Raw genomic sequence first — 11,448 nt, forward strand, 5'->3', positions numbered from 1 at the left:
GTACGTGCTATAAAAGGCGCGGCGCGTCCTTGCGCGTTCTCTGCGAACGTCGGCGGCGGCCATGGAGCGCCGTAGGGCACCAGCTTGTCCCGAGCACCCGGGCCCGCGTCCTCCGGCTTCGTCTGCCGGGGCAGGCGTGGCCGCGCTCTCCCCGGCGCTGCTCGGCCCGAGACCCGGACGGCGGCGGCGCGCTTGGCCTGCAGGTGGGACTGCGCGCTCGCGAGGGGAAGGGCTCGCCCGGGGCCCCGCGGCCGCACTCTGGGGGCTCCGGGTCCGGCCCGGGGTGGCCCGCGGGGCTGGGAGGAGGGTGTCGGTGTCTGCGCCGACGCCGCCCACATGCCTCCCCGCCTTGCGCTCTGAGCTGCAGAACGGGGAAGCGGGACGCAGAGGAGGAGCGGCCGTGCCGAGGGCGGGAAGGGAGCTGCCCCGGCCTTTCACGTCCCGCCTCGCTTTCACCTAGGAAACTTCGGAAGTCTGGCGAGGTGGTGGCTCGATGGGGGAATGTGGTCATTGCAGAAGAGCGTCCTGCCCCCAGATTTGTTCTCCCCCCAGATTTATCCACGAGCCTTCCACACCAGCTGCCTCCCTCACTAGCTGATCCTTTGAGGAAGTCACGTGTCTCTGGGTTTCTTTTTAAAATGTCAATTATCACTTCTCACTGGGTTCGGTCCAGAAGTTAGGTGATTTGCGTAGTGCAGAGGGTGTGAATGCTGCTACTCGGCGAGGCGGTCTCCTGGTGGAAAGGGGGAGCTGCTCGGCTGTCTCTGTCGGGCATTGCCTGGTTCCTTGATGTCCGCGGGGTACAACAGCCAGTATCTTGTTGGATTTCATACGGTGCCGCTGTGTTGTAGCCTGCATTTCCACACACACCTGCCAAATTGAGCAGGGAGTAAGGGGAGAGAGTAAGATGGGGTAGATTTGTCTAGGATGGCCCTTGTTAGGCAGGAGCTTTCTGGCGACTGGGACCCTTCTTTGGTCTGTCTCCTGGGAGACCAGATGCAGCAAAATATGCCCTAGCGCAACGTTCCTTTGTGATCTTGCCAAGATGTGTGTGAAATGTTGGTTTCTTCTTTAGGGAGTTCGCTTACTGGCAGCTACACCCGCGAGGGATGCTGGGGTCTTGGGTAAGTTGGCATATTGGTTCTGGAACAGGTTCACCTCAAGTACAACCGTCCCCTCCCATGTGACATCCTACCTGACCGCAGGGACAGCTTCGCCCTGCATCCGCGTGGTCGTGAAGCTCCCTCTCCAGGGGAATGAAGATGTGAACTGTTTCACCTTCAACACGTGCTGCCCCGAGAGGCGTTGCAGATGTGGCTGCTGTGCCGCGTTTGCGTCATTAGGTGGCAGAGAGAAGAGAGGCTATGTCTACGCTCAGCGTTCTGACCCGTGGACGTCTGAATGATTATTAGTCTGACACTTGGCAATGCTCAGCGCAGGGGTTTGTGCCGCTTCCCCTTGCTCTCGTTTTGTGGGCTTCGATCTATTAGTCCCTCGGTAGTAGCTCTGGGGGAGGGTGGCCGTGTGGGTGTGGAAGTCAGGAGGGCTTCCTGGCCAGCGAGGTGGTCGTCCTGGTTTACCCAGCACCACTAGGTCCTCCAGGAGAGGAGGCTGAGCACGTTCTAATCCTCACTTTTGGCCGTTGGGGGTCTGGAAGGGGACAGTGGGAAGGTAGAGGGTGCCTTTAGCAGCAGCAACCTTCATACATTAGTTTTAAAAACTAGTAATAGGAAGAATAAAGTACAATACTTGATAGTTGATTCATTCTGTGCACTTGTCAAAGGGGCAGTGTTCCAGAATCATCTAGGAACACAAAGCACTAGGGAAGGGGTTGCTGGCGCTTGGTTGATGGTGGCAGCTCGTACTGTGCTCCTGCGTCTGTGCCAAGCATTTTTGTTATTTGGTACAGATAGGAACGTGACTGTCAACCCTCGAAGATCGGCTTGCGGTGTGAGCATTGGCCAGAATGACCGGGCCGGCATCAAGGTAAGAGGAGAGACAAAGGGCTCCGTCTCTGAGGCGCCTGCCCACCCTGGCTCTGGGCTGGAAGTGAGTGGCTGCCCTGCAGATGCTGTACTGGTCCTGCCAGCACCACAGGTGTGGCTGCTTTGCTGTGCCTGTGACATCGGGGCAAAGAGAAAGTGGCTATTTCTACGCTCAGTGTTCCGAACCCAGTGAACACTAAGAATGGTTTGTAGCCTGACATTTCCCAGAACCACAGGGAGGTAGCATGTAGTTTTTGTTTTGGAACATGACCTCCCTGGTTTGCTCCATGAGGGGCGGTGGCGTGTGCAGTGGTGACAGTGCTGTACTTGCTTTCAGATATTACTGGGAACCCAGGTGAGACACTGCACTTAGTTTTCATTTTCTTCATCTATGAAGCGGGGCCAGTTATGAGGATTGAATGAGATTGTGTGTAAAGCTCCTGGCACAGGGCGAGCTCTTGGTACAGTGAGATGAACCAGGAGAGGGTCTCATTCCTAGAATGCCCAGAATTCTCCTCTCGTCTGTAGACCTGTCCGAGGCGGACTTGGGCAAGTGTGACTGAGAACCTCTGGGGTGGTACAAACTGCCTGTGTTTGGCCACCATTGCCACTCCTTGGGTGGCCCCCAAGCCCTGTGCACAGAGGAAGGGCCCTGGATGGGGGTTCAGGAGCTGCCCCACTCTGGTGTTGTCCGGAGCCTTGAGACAAGCAGGACGCGAGGGGGAGACTTCTTTGGGTCAGTTACAGAACGGGAATGCCAGGGGTTCACGGTAGGGTATGGAACGGGAATGCCAGGGGTTCACGGTAGGGTATGGAATGGGAATGCCAGGGGTTCACGGTAGGGTATGGAATGGGAATGCCAGGGGTTCATGGTAGCATTTGTTCTGTTGGAGAGCAAAGTCAGGGCCCTTTGGGGCCCCCAAAGGACGGTGTAGATTAGTGGTTTTCAACCAGAGTGATTTGTGTGCCCTTCCCAGGGTATGTGGCAATGTCTAAATATAGCTTATGTCTTCATAAAATAGGCGGAAATGGGGGGTGCTGTCTAGTGGGCAGAGGCCAAGGTTGCTGCTACACATCTTACAGCAGTGGTCCCCAACCTTTTTGGCACCAGGGACCATTTTCATGGAAGACAGTTTTTCCACGGACTGGGCAGGGGGGCAGGGTGATGGTTTGGGGATGATTCAAGTGCATTACATTTATTGTGCACTTTATTTCCATTATTATTACATTATAATATATAATGAAGTAATTATACAACTCACCGTAGGTTGGGGGCCCTGCTACAGTGCACAAACTGATCACACGACAAAGAATTATGTGGCCCCGATGCCAACAGTGCTGTTGTTGACAAACCTTGCTACAGGGTCACATCAGAATGAAAATACATAACTTTAAATACAGTTTCGGGAATTCACAGATGGGATGTCCTAGAGGTCATTCAGCGAGTCCAGGTTAAGAGCGAGCCCTGGTCTACTTCACCGTCTTGTTCATTTTTCAGATCTGGAGTCCAGCAAGGACGGAGGGACGGAGGTGCAGCTGTGGGCTTTGCCACCCTGGGACCAGGCACATGCGGTGTCTGAGGCCCGCCTACCCCAGGCCACGCAGCTGCCGACTGTCCTGCTTTTATTCCAAGGGTGGGCAGGCTGACGCTGGCATGCCTGTGACCTCAACCCTCTGCCTGGGTGGGGCTGTACCACAGCTGCCTGGAGGTACCTGCTGGGACCACCCTGTGCAGAACAGACTTCATATTACTTTAATTGCCCCTTTTAAAGCCCCATGTCGAGGATTACGAGGCCAGGAGTTCGAGGCCAGCCTGAGCAACATTGTGAGACCCTGTCTCTATAAAAATGTAAAAACTTAGCAGGACATAATGGTGTGCACCTGTAGTCCCAGCTACTCAGGAGGCTGAGGCAGGAGGATCACTTTAACCCAGGAGTTTTAGGTTATGGTGAGTTATGATGCCACTGTATTCCCGCCTGGGCAAGAGTGAAAAAAAAGGATTAGCATTAGGGATACGGGCATTACAGTTGGAATTTTAAGCAAGAGGTTTTAAAAAGTGAATGGAAAGATTTGATGCACTTCAAGGAGAGTATTTCTGTGTTGGCAAAACTTGAGAATAAATTGGTCTTGAATACACTGTATCCTGATTTGAACTTTCCTCTGAGGGGGATTCCCTGTAGGGGGCAGGTGCTGGACGCCCCTGGGTGCGCAGCCTCGCAGGGGACAGGGAAGAGCTGCAGTGCAGCATCACCTGGCTGCTGCCTAGATAAGGAGTTTGAAAGCCAATGGCTAATTTTTGTAAAATCAGTTTTTAGAATATTGTGGTCAATCTGTGTTGATACTAGAGTATCTTGGTCTGACCTTTATCATAAGCCAAGCCATAATCCAGGCTTGGGCGTTGCTGTTTATTGGCTACTTTAGAAATCAAAGTTTCCCAGACTCCCCCCAAGCCCCTGTGACGGATGGCGCACCGTGAGGGGAGAGGCCAGGCAAGGGCTCTGGGACAGCACAGGACCAGGGCGAGGGGACGTCCCGCTGAGCGCCCAGCTGCCGGGGCCGGTGCTCTACTCCAGACACTGGCGCATCACATAAAAGCTATTTATTTGCATGATGCTCTTCAGAGCAACAGCCCAGCTGGGCCTGGGCGGGTCCCCCTTGGGTCTCCAGGCTCTTCCTGCCCTCCTTGTCCAGCCTTTCGTTGAGCTCTGAGGGTCCCATCTGGGCTGCTGCAATCCAGGGAGCCCCGATGCTGTGGGGACGGCTTGAGGGAGGGAGGGAGAGGCGGCCGTGGGTCGGGTCCCCCAGGGCGACCAGGGAGGAGGCCGACCCGTGCTGTCAGGAGTACTTGGTGTTGGAGATCTTCTTCCACAGCAGCGTCTTGAGGTGGCTGAGCACCAGCGAGTGGTGGGCCTCCACCTGGCTGGCCAGCCCGCTCAGCGTGGTGCAGGTTCGCAGCTGCGAGCCCAGCTCCTCCCGGAGGTCGGCAGGGGCGCCGGGCAGCAGGTAGTCCCGCAGCAGCTCACACACCTTGGCAAGGTTGGGCTGGATGAGGTCACCCTTGCACTGCCTCATGAGCCTGTCACAAGGTGCCCTGCAGTCGCGCCCGTAGGTGCAGTCAGCGCTGTGCTCGCAGCGGCGGCCCTGAAGGAAGCGGCGCACGGCAGCCTCTGGGGCCACCTGCTGCAGGTCGGCCATCTTGAAGTCGTAGGTGGCCGTGTAGCCCACGTTGGCCAGCGTGGTCTCACACATGTAGAAGGTCCCGTAGGAGCCATGGAAGAGCTCCTCCACGAACTCCAGCAGGCCGATGGCGATCTTGGCCCGCCAGGGCCACGCGGGCCCCAGCCACTGCTGGAGGGTGCTGTGCAGGGCGGGCGGCAGCAGTGGGCGCAGCAGGGGCGGTAGTGCGGCCACATGCCAGGGCCCGTGGGGAATGCCTTCGGTGAGGTAGAGGTCCCCGCAGTAGCCCAGCAGCCTGGAGGCGTGCTCCTTCTCCTGCAGGGACAGCAGCAGCAGGAACTCGTTGCGCTGCAGCAGGGCCCACACGGACTTGGCTTCAGCCAGGGACACCCGGCTGTCCTTGTTGAAGTCAGCCATGAGCAGGACCTGGCCAACCAGCGCTGGTAGTGAGGGCAGGTCTCCCAGGTTCGCCTGGCATTTGGGACCAAAGGAAGGGAGACCTGGTCATCTTGGAGCCCTGGGAGCATGACCTCGCCTGACCTGGTCCTGGCAAGGCGGCTATGGGCGAGACTGGCGCATCTGCCAGGTTGGCAGTCCCAGCCTGCGACCATGTAGCTGGAGGGGACAGCCAGCAACATGGGGGCCCCTCACCCTCCCTGGCCTGTGCTCCTGCTGCTACCAGTCAGGCCTCCCAACTCCCAGCGGCCTGGGGTGCCCGTGGGGAGCCTGGGCAGTGGGCACCTGGGCACAGAGAAGCCTCCAACTTCTGGGGGTTAGAATCGGCAGAGGGCAGAGGCTGGCAGGTGCCTTCATCCCCGAGCCCTCGTTCCCCCTCCCGGCTGGTCCTCACCTCCTGCCACAGTGGACCTGCTTCAGGGCCTTGGCTCTGCCAGCCCGTCTGGCCCCCTCCTGCCCTGGGGAGGCTGCTTCCTTGGCCTGCCACCCGCCTGGGGTCCACCTGCACCTGGCCTGCACGTAGGTGCCCAGGCTGCCCACCACACGCATCCTGGGCACGGACTCCACAGCTGCAACAGACAGCCCATCCGCTCCCCAGGAAAGCCGACTGACCTTGAGGAAGCTGAGGGTCATCTCCCGGAATTCCTTAATCGAGGTGCCCCGGGTGGGCTTGTCAAACAGCACCAGCTCCCGTCGGGGGGCCACATCCGGCTGGGCCTTAGAGTCCAGGGCCTCCTCAATGCCACACTTGATGGTCACATCCTTGTCCCTCCAGAGCCCGCTGTACACCTGCACGGGACCACAGGGGTCCTCTGCAGATGTGGCCCTCCCGCTACACAGGCGGCCTCAGCCCCAGGCCCACCCCGCCCTGCCTGCAGGCATACCTGCTGGCCCGGGGCCGATGACAGACAGGTCCTCCACTCCACCTTGTGCAGCTCACACAGGTCCTGGCAGATGGAGCCTGAGATGATGCCCTTGCGGTACTGGTCACACTGGGGAGACAGTGCCAGGGTGTGTCAGGGGCAGGGGCTGGGTGGTCAAGCCCCCTGCCCCCTCCAAGCCCCTCCCCACACCCACGATTCCTGGGAAGGAGGGAACCAACTGGCAAAGCAAAGTGGCCATCGGGGTGGGAGGGGTCCCATCACATCTGCTGGTCTGTCCCAGGACCCAGCATGCCCAACACTGCGGCCGCAGCACTTTTCTCAGGTTTCAAACTGCTGGAGCTGGTGGTGACCCAGCAGCCTCGGGCCCACGACAGGCCCTGAGCCACGCGGGGGCCAGCACAGCGGCGGGTGGGGCCGCCGGCTCGCTGCATCCTAGAGCTGCCAGCTCCTCCGCAGGCACTGCCGGGCCCTGGCACATACCTGGCACACACCATTGGCAGCTCCGGGATGGGCCTGTCTGCTGCGGGGCACCCCCCACCCCTACCACGTCTGGCAAGGAGAACACCACATCCTAATGGTCAAGCCCAAGCTGGCGGCTCGAGATAAGAGTTTAGACGCACCTCCCGGCCTAGCGGGCTGGGTCTGGACCATGCAGGCACGGGCCTGCGAACCTGCAACGGGGCCTACACCCCGTTCCCTCGTACACATTGCATGTCGCACCCCCCACCCCCCCTGCCGACTTCCCATTCCTTCCGGGCGGTGCCCTCCCTGCGCAGGGTCCTGGTGGTGTACGGAATCAGTGCCTCGGACGCCAGGAAGAACATAGGGTGGGCACCTGCACCAGTGCGGCTCAGCCGAGCCACAGAGCATCGCCAGTGTGAGCAGCTTTCCTGCGTGAGGGGCCCTGGTCTCAGTGGGACTACCCATTAGGCTGTCCCGCAGGCAGGAGTCCTGGGAAAGGCACACTGCAGCACCACGGCCAGCCCGCGTCACTGCCCGTTAGCGGGGCTGCCGGCCGCTCTGGAACTGGAACCCTGGCCTAGCTGGGCTCTCAGGACAGCTCCCGGAGCCACGCTTCTCCCGGCAGTACGGCTGCACGGTTTCCACGCCCCCTTCGCACGGACTTGGTCCCGCCTTCCCTGTGCCCTGACGCAGCAGCGCAGGCCCCATGATGCTGTCCCACCCCAAGTGCAGTCAGGACAGGGCTCCCCGCCAGGCTGGCCCGTCTGCAGGGTGCCCCGCGTGGAGGGGGATGCTGCGAGGTGGCGACCAAGCCCACCGGCTGCCCCCAGCCTCCACCTCCTCGCCACTGCGGTGGGAGAGTGCTCCCTCATCTTGGGGCGTCAGTGTGGCGTGGGGCCAGGCTCAGAGCACAGTGACTGCTATTACCAGTGCTGTTTGTCACCATCAGCTCAGAAAACAGCACCCTGGGGCCCGACAATTACTCCCAGCCCTGTCCTCCCTGCCAGGCCCTTCATCAGCCAGATGCACAAGGAGACACGGTTGGCAGTAATTAAATCAGACAGGGCCCTGCAGCCCCGAATCCCAGGGAAAGCAGGGAGCCAGGAGGTCATGGGGCACCCATGGAGTCCAGCCCTTCCTCTCGGGGGCACGTGGGGTGAACTCCTGGAGGTACACCGGCTGCCACAGGGCCGGGTGCTGTCGGCCAGGCTTGGAGGAAGGAAGAGCGGGAGGAGTGTGCCAAGCATCCTGCCATCCAAGGTGGGGGGAGGGCAGGGGCTGGGGACAAAAATGAGACCGAGCCAGCCAGAGGCCATGGATTCAGCCACGTGAACCACGAAGGCAGTGCCTGTCCAGGGGCAGTGTGAAAACCACAGCTCTTCCAGACAGACAAGGGACACTATGAAAACTCCACACCTGTAGGCAGGCTCTCGGTGCCAGGGTTCTGCTCGGACCCCCGTCGACACTGGTTAGGGGACTTCTACTCTACACTGCGAACCGCCAGAGCGGCAGGAGGCTGCTCCGCACAGGTGGGGGGGGGGGGCAATGGCGGGAGTTGGCCACATGGCCCACCGCCAGCTGGGAGCCAGGGCTCCGGGACCCACACCACCTTCCCAGGCACCTTCCCTGCACGTCACCAGGGCTACAGGGGCTTCCTCAGGTGCTGAGGCTGCCCATCAGGTCCCCAGCAAGTCCCCTCACCTCCCAGCCCTGCTAGTGCCTGATCCATGACCCCTGGCACTGTCACCACCCCCGTGTGAACGTGGACAGGCCTGGGAACCTGAGGTATCTAATGCCCGTGTGAAGCAGGCAGGTGGTGGGAGGGCTTCCTCTGGAAAGGAGGGGACATCCCCACGGCCCCTGGGGACAGGCTTCAGGAGAGCCAGGATGGCAGTGACCTCTGGGAGGGCCCTGCTGGGCAGAAGGGCCAGCCAGCCCAGGACGCTGCAGCCTCCCCATTTGGGGGCACGTCCTTCTGCTCCCCGCGGCGGCCTGCTCGGTCTGGCACCCTGTGGGCGTTCGGAACACAGCTGCCAATGCCCTGACCACCTGCTCTCTGCACCCACTGGCCAGTGCCCAACCCTCACCTCCCTGGTCCCGAGGCCTGGCCCCTCTGCCGCTGTCCTGCCCGTGGTGAGTCCACTCAGGGTGCGCCCTGCAGCCCTCACCCTCGGCCCTGGGCCCAGCCCACCCTCCGCCCGCCCGGCTCAGAGGCCCCTGGACTGTGGGGCGGGGCTGTCCCCCAGCTCGGGCCTGGTGCCTGGAAGCCACTGCTGAGTACTTCTGGGATGGACAAGTGCATCGGAGCAGGGACGTGAGGGCCCCCAGTGGGGCGCTGGCTGGCCTGGAGGCCCTTAGTCAGCAGCCAACTCCCAGACACCGGGAGCTCCCACGTCCAGTAACCGTCCCCCAGGACCAACAGGCCCCACACAAGTTCTGTCACATGGGCTCTGCCCGCCCGGATCCCCACACCCTCCTCCCCCACAGCCACCCTGTCAGACAGGGCTCTGCAGGGCCCAGGGCCTCGGGAGCCAGGAGCGGTGGCCAGGGCAGGCCCGCCTGAAGCCGCCCCCACCCTGCAGCTTCAGCAGCCACACAGCCCCACGGGGGAGGTGCTCCCTCGACGCCCCAGGAGCTCCTGCTGCTACAGGACAGCATCTGGCCCCAGGTGGAGGGGAGGCATCGGGACCCGGTCATTAGCGTCTCAAGGGCTCCGGCTACCAGCAGGCCAGGTAGGGTGGGGTCAAGATGACCATGGAGGTCCACCCAGCTCTTGGAACTGGAGTTTGCCAGGAGAATGGGGCTGTCGCACCCTCTCCCCCAGCCAGTCACAGGGCATGGAGAGCAGCTCACAGGCTGACACGCATGTGCTCACGCTCGCTCACACACACACATCCTCACCCACTGGGGGGACTTTAGCCCCATCTCCCTGGGGTGCGGGCTCTGGAAGGCCCCTGCCCCAGGAGGAACCCTGGAGGCCGCCCAGCAAGTGCACAGGGGTGTCCTCCAGTCTGCCGCAGTGAGGACAGCTGTGAGTCCTGGTCCCCCTGCTAAAACGTCCTCCCTCCCAAACATTTCCGGACTCCACCCTGTCCCCAGCCACTGGCTGGTCCAAGCCGCCCACGCTCTCCTGGGCACCCACAGCAGCCCCCCTGCTATCTCCCCACTGGCCCCCCGACCCCCAATCCTCCACGCCCGGCCAGAGGCTGCTCTGCAGAGCGCAGATTCCACCCTGAAACCCACGTGGCCTCACGGCCGAGGGCCCCACGAGGCCCCTCCAGGGCCGGGCTCAGCATCTCATCCACACCCCGCAACACTTACGATGACCACCTGGCAGACGCGGCCGCGACACAGCTCCGAGTAGGACGAGTAGTGCAGGTACACCATCCAGCTGCCCGCAAAGATGCCCAGCCAGACCAGGAAGACGGACTTGACCCTGAGGCCCGGGAGCCGGCCCTGCTCGGGGAGGGAGCCACGTGAGGAAGTGCCGTCAGCGCCCTGCATTTGGGGGTGCTGACCCGCATTTCATAGATAAGGAGCCGCAGGACCCCTTGGCCTCCGGCACCCCCTCTGGCTTCCAGGGCCACGTCCACCATGGGCTCGGCGCCCCCTCCCGGCTCCCTCCCCCACGTGCGGTCTACAGGCAGGGGTGGCGCCTCCCAGACTTACATTTCACGGGCAGGTAAAAATACGTTTCAAAATGGGGTAGAGGGTGGCCAGTGCTTTATTTTGCTGAATAAAGATACTTCACAGAAACTGTCCTGTCTTGCTCGAATGAATTTCCTACCGTTTTCGCTTCTGTACCAGCTCCCGTGAGCAGCACCTGGCGGTTGGGGAGGGTCCACCCGCCCCAAGCACGCAAGCGACGCTGCCTTTCCCCTTTCCCGCTGTGGTGGGGACGGGGCTGGAGGCTGCGGGCCGGAAGCGGTGGACGCAGCCCCAGCATCCATGGGGGTGCAGGGGTGTCTAGCCTCAAGGGGAAGGAGATTTCGATACAAGCCCCTGCAGGGCATCATGCTCAGTGACGTGGGCAGTCACAAGAGGACATATCCTGTGTGATTCCACCTTTCCGAGGTCCCCAGAGTCGTCAAGTCCATAGAGACAGGGAGAAGAAAGGTGGGGGTGGAGGGGCGGAGCGGGGGGGAGCCGGTGTTTCATGGGGACAGAGCAGCAGGCTGGGAAGATGGAAAGTTCTCTGGGTGGATGGTGGCGACGGCTGCACAGCAGTGGGAACGTCCTTAATGACACTGAACTGTGCACGTAAAAATAGTTAAAGTGGAAAATGTTATGTGTATTTTAGCACAATGAAAAAAATATAAGCAGCCCCTGCCCCACGGCCAGAGGCCCCAGCCCAGACGTCTGGGGTCTTGGAACTGTGCTCACAGAGGGCTCTGGGTCACTCTGCCTCAGCCCTCTGCCTTGGTTTCCCCTACTGTCAAGTGGAGTCACGGTGTGAGGGTCCCAGCGTCCTGGCTCAGGTGCTG

The 11,448-nt window shown here is 61.1% G+C and overlaps 1 protein-coding gene across 2 annotated transcripts; it reads right to left on the bottom strand.

Moving 5' to 3' along the window:
* Positions 1 to 4,596: 4,596 nt before the first annotated feature.
* Positions 4,597 to 10,784, bottom strand: LOC105826702 (protein FAM69B-like). 2 transcript variants are annotated; one of them, XM_012664719.1, is made up of 5 exons: positions 10,634 to 10,784; positions 10,286 to 10,420; positions 6,503 to 6,610; positions 6,231 to 6,407; positions 4,597 to 5,633 (listed from the first exon to the last, which is right to left on the bottom strand). In XM_012664719.1, the coding sequence occupies exons 2-5, from the start codon at positions 10,349 to 10,351 to the stop codon at positions 4,821 to 4,823; spliced, it is 1,164 nt and encodes a 387-aa protein (XP_012520173.1). In that variant the 5' UTR covers positions 10,352 to 10,420; positions 10,634 to 10,784; the 3' UTR covers positions 4,597 to 4,820. The 2 variants fall into 2 exon arrangements, with proteins under 2 accessions (XP_012520173.1, XP_012520172.1); XM_012664718.1 differs by lacking the exon at positions 10,634 to 10,784 and having other exon boundaries at positions 10,286 to 10,514.
* Between the last annotated feature and the right edge of the window lie 664 nt (positions 10,785 to 11,448).

The sequence above is a fragment of the Propithecus coquereli genome, unplaced genomic scaffold (assembly GCF_000956105.1).
Source record: "Propithecus coquereli isolate 6110/MARCELLA unplaced genomic scaffold, Pcoq_1.0 Scaffold907, whole genome shotgun sequence".
In the NCBI taxonomy this organism is placed as follows: Eukaryota; Metazoa; Chordata; class Mammalia; order Primates; family Indriidae; genus Propithecus; species Propithecus coquereli.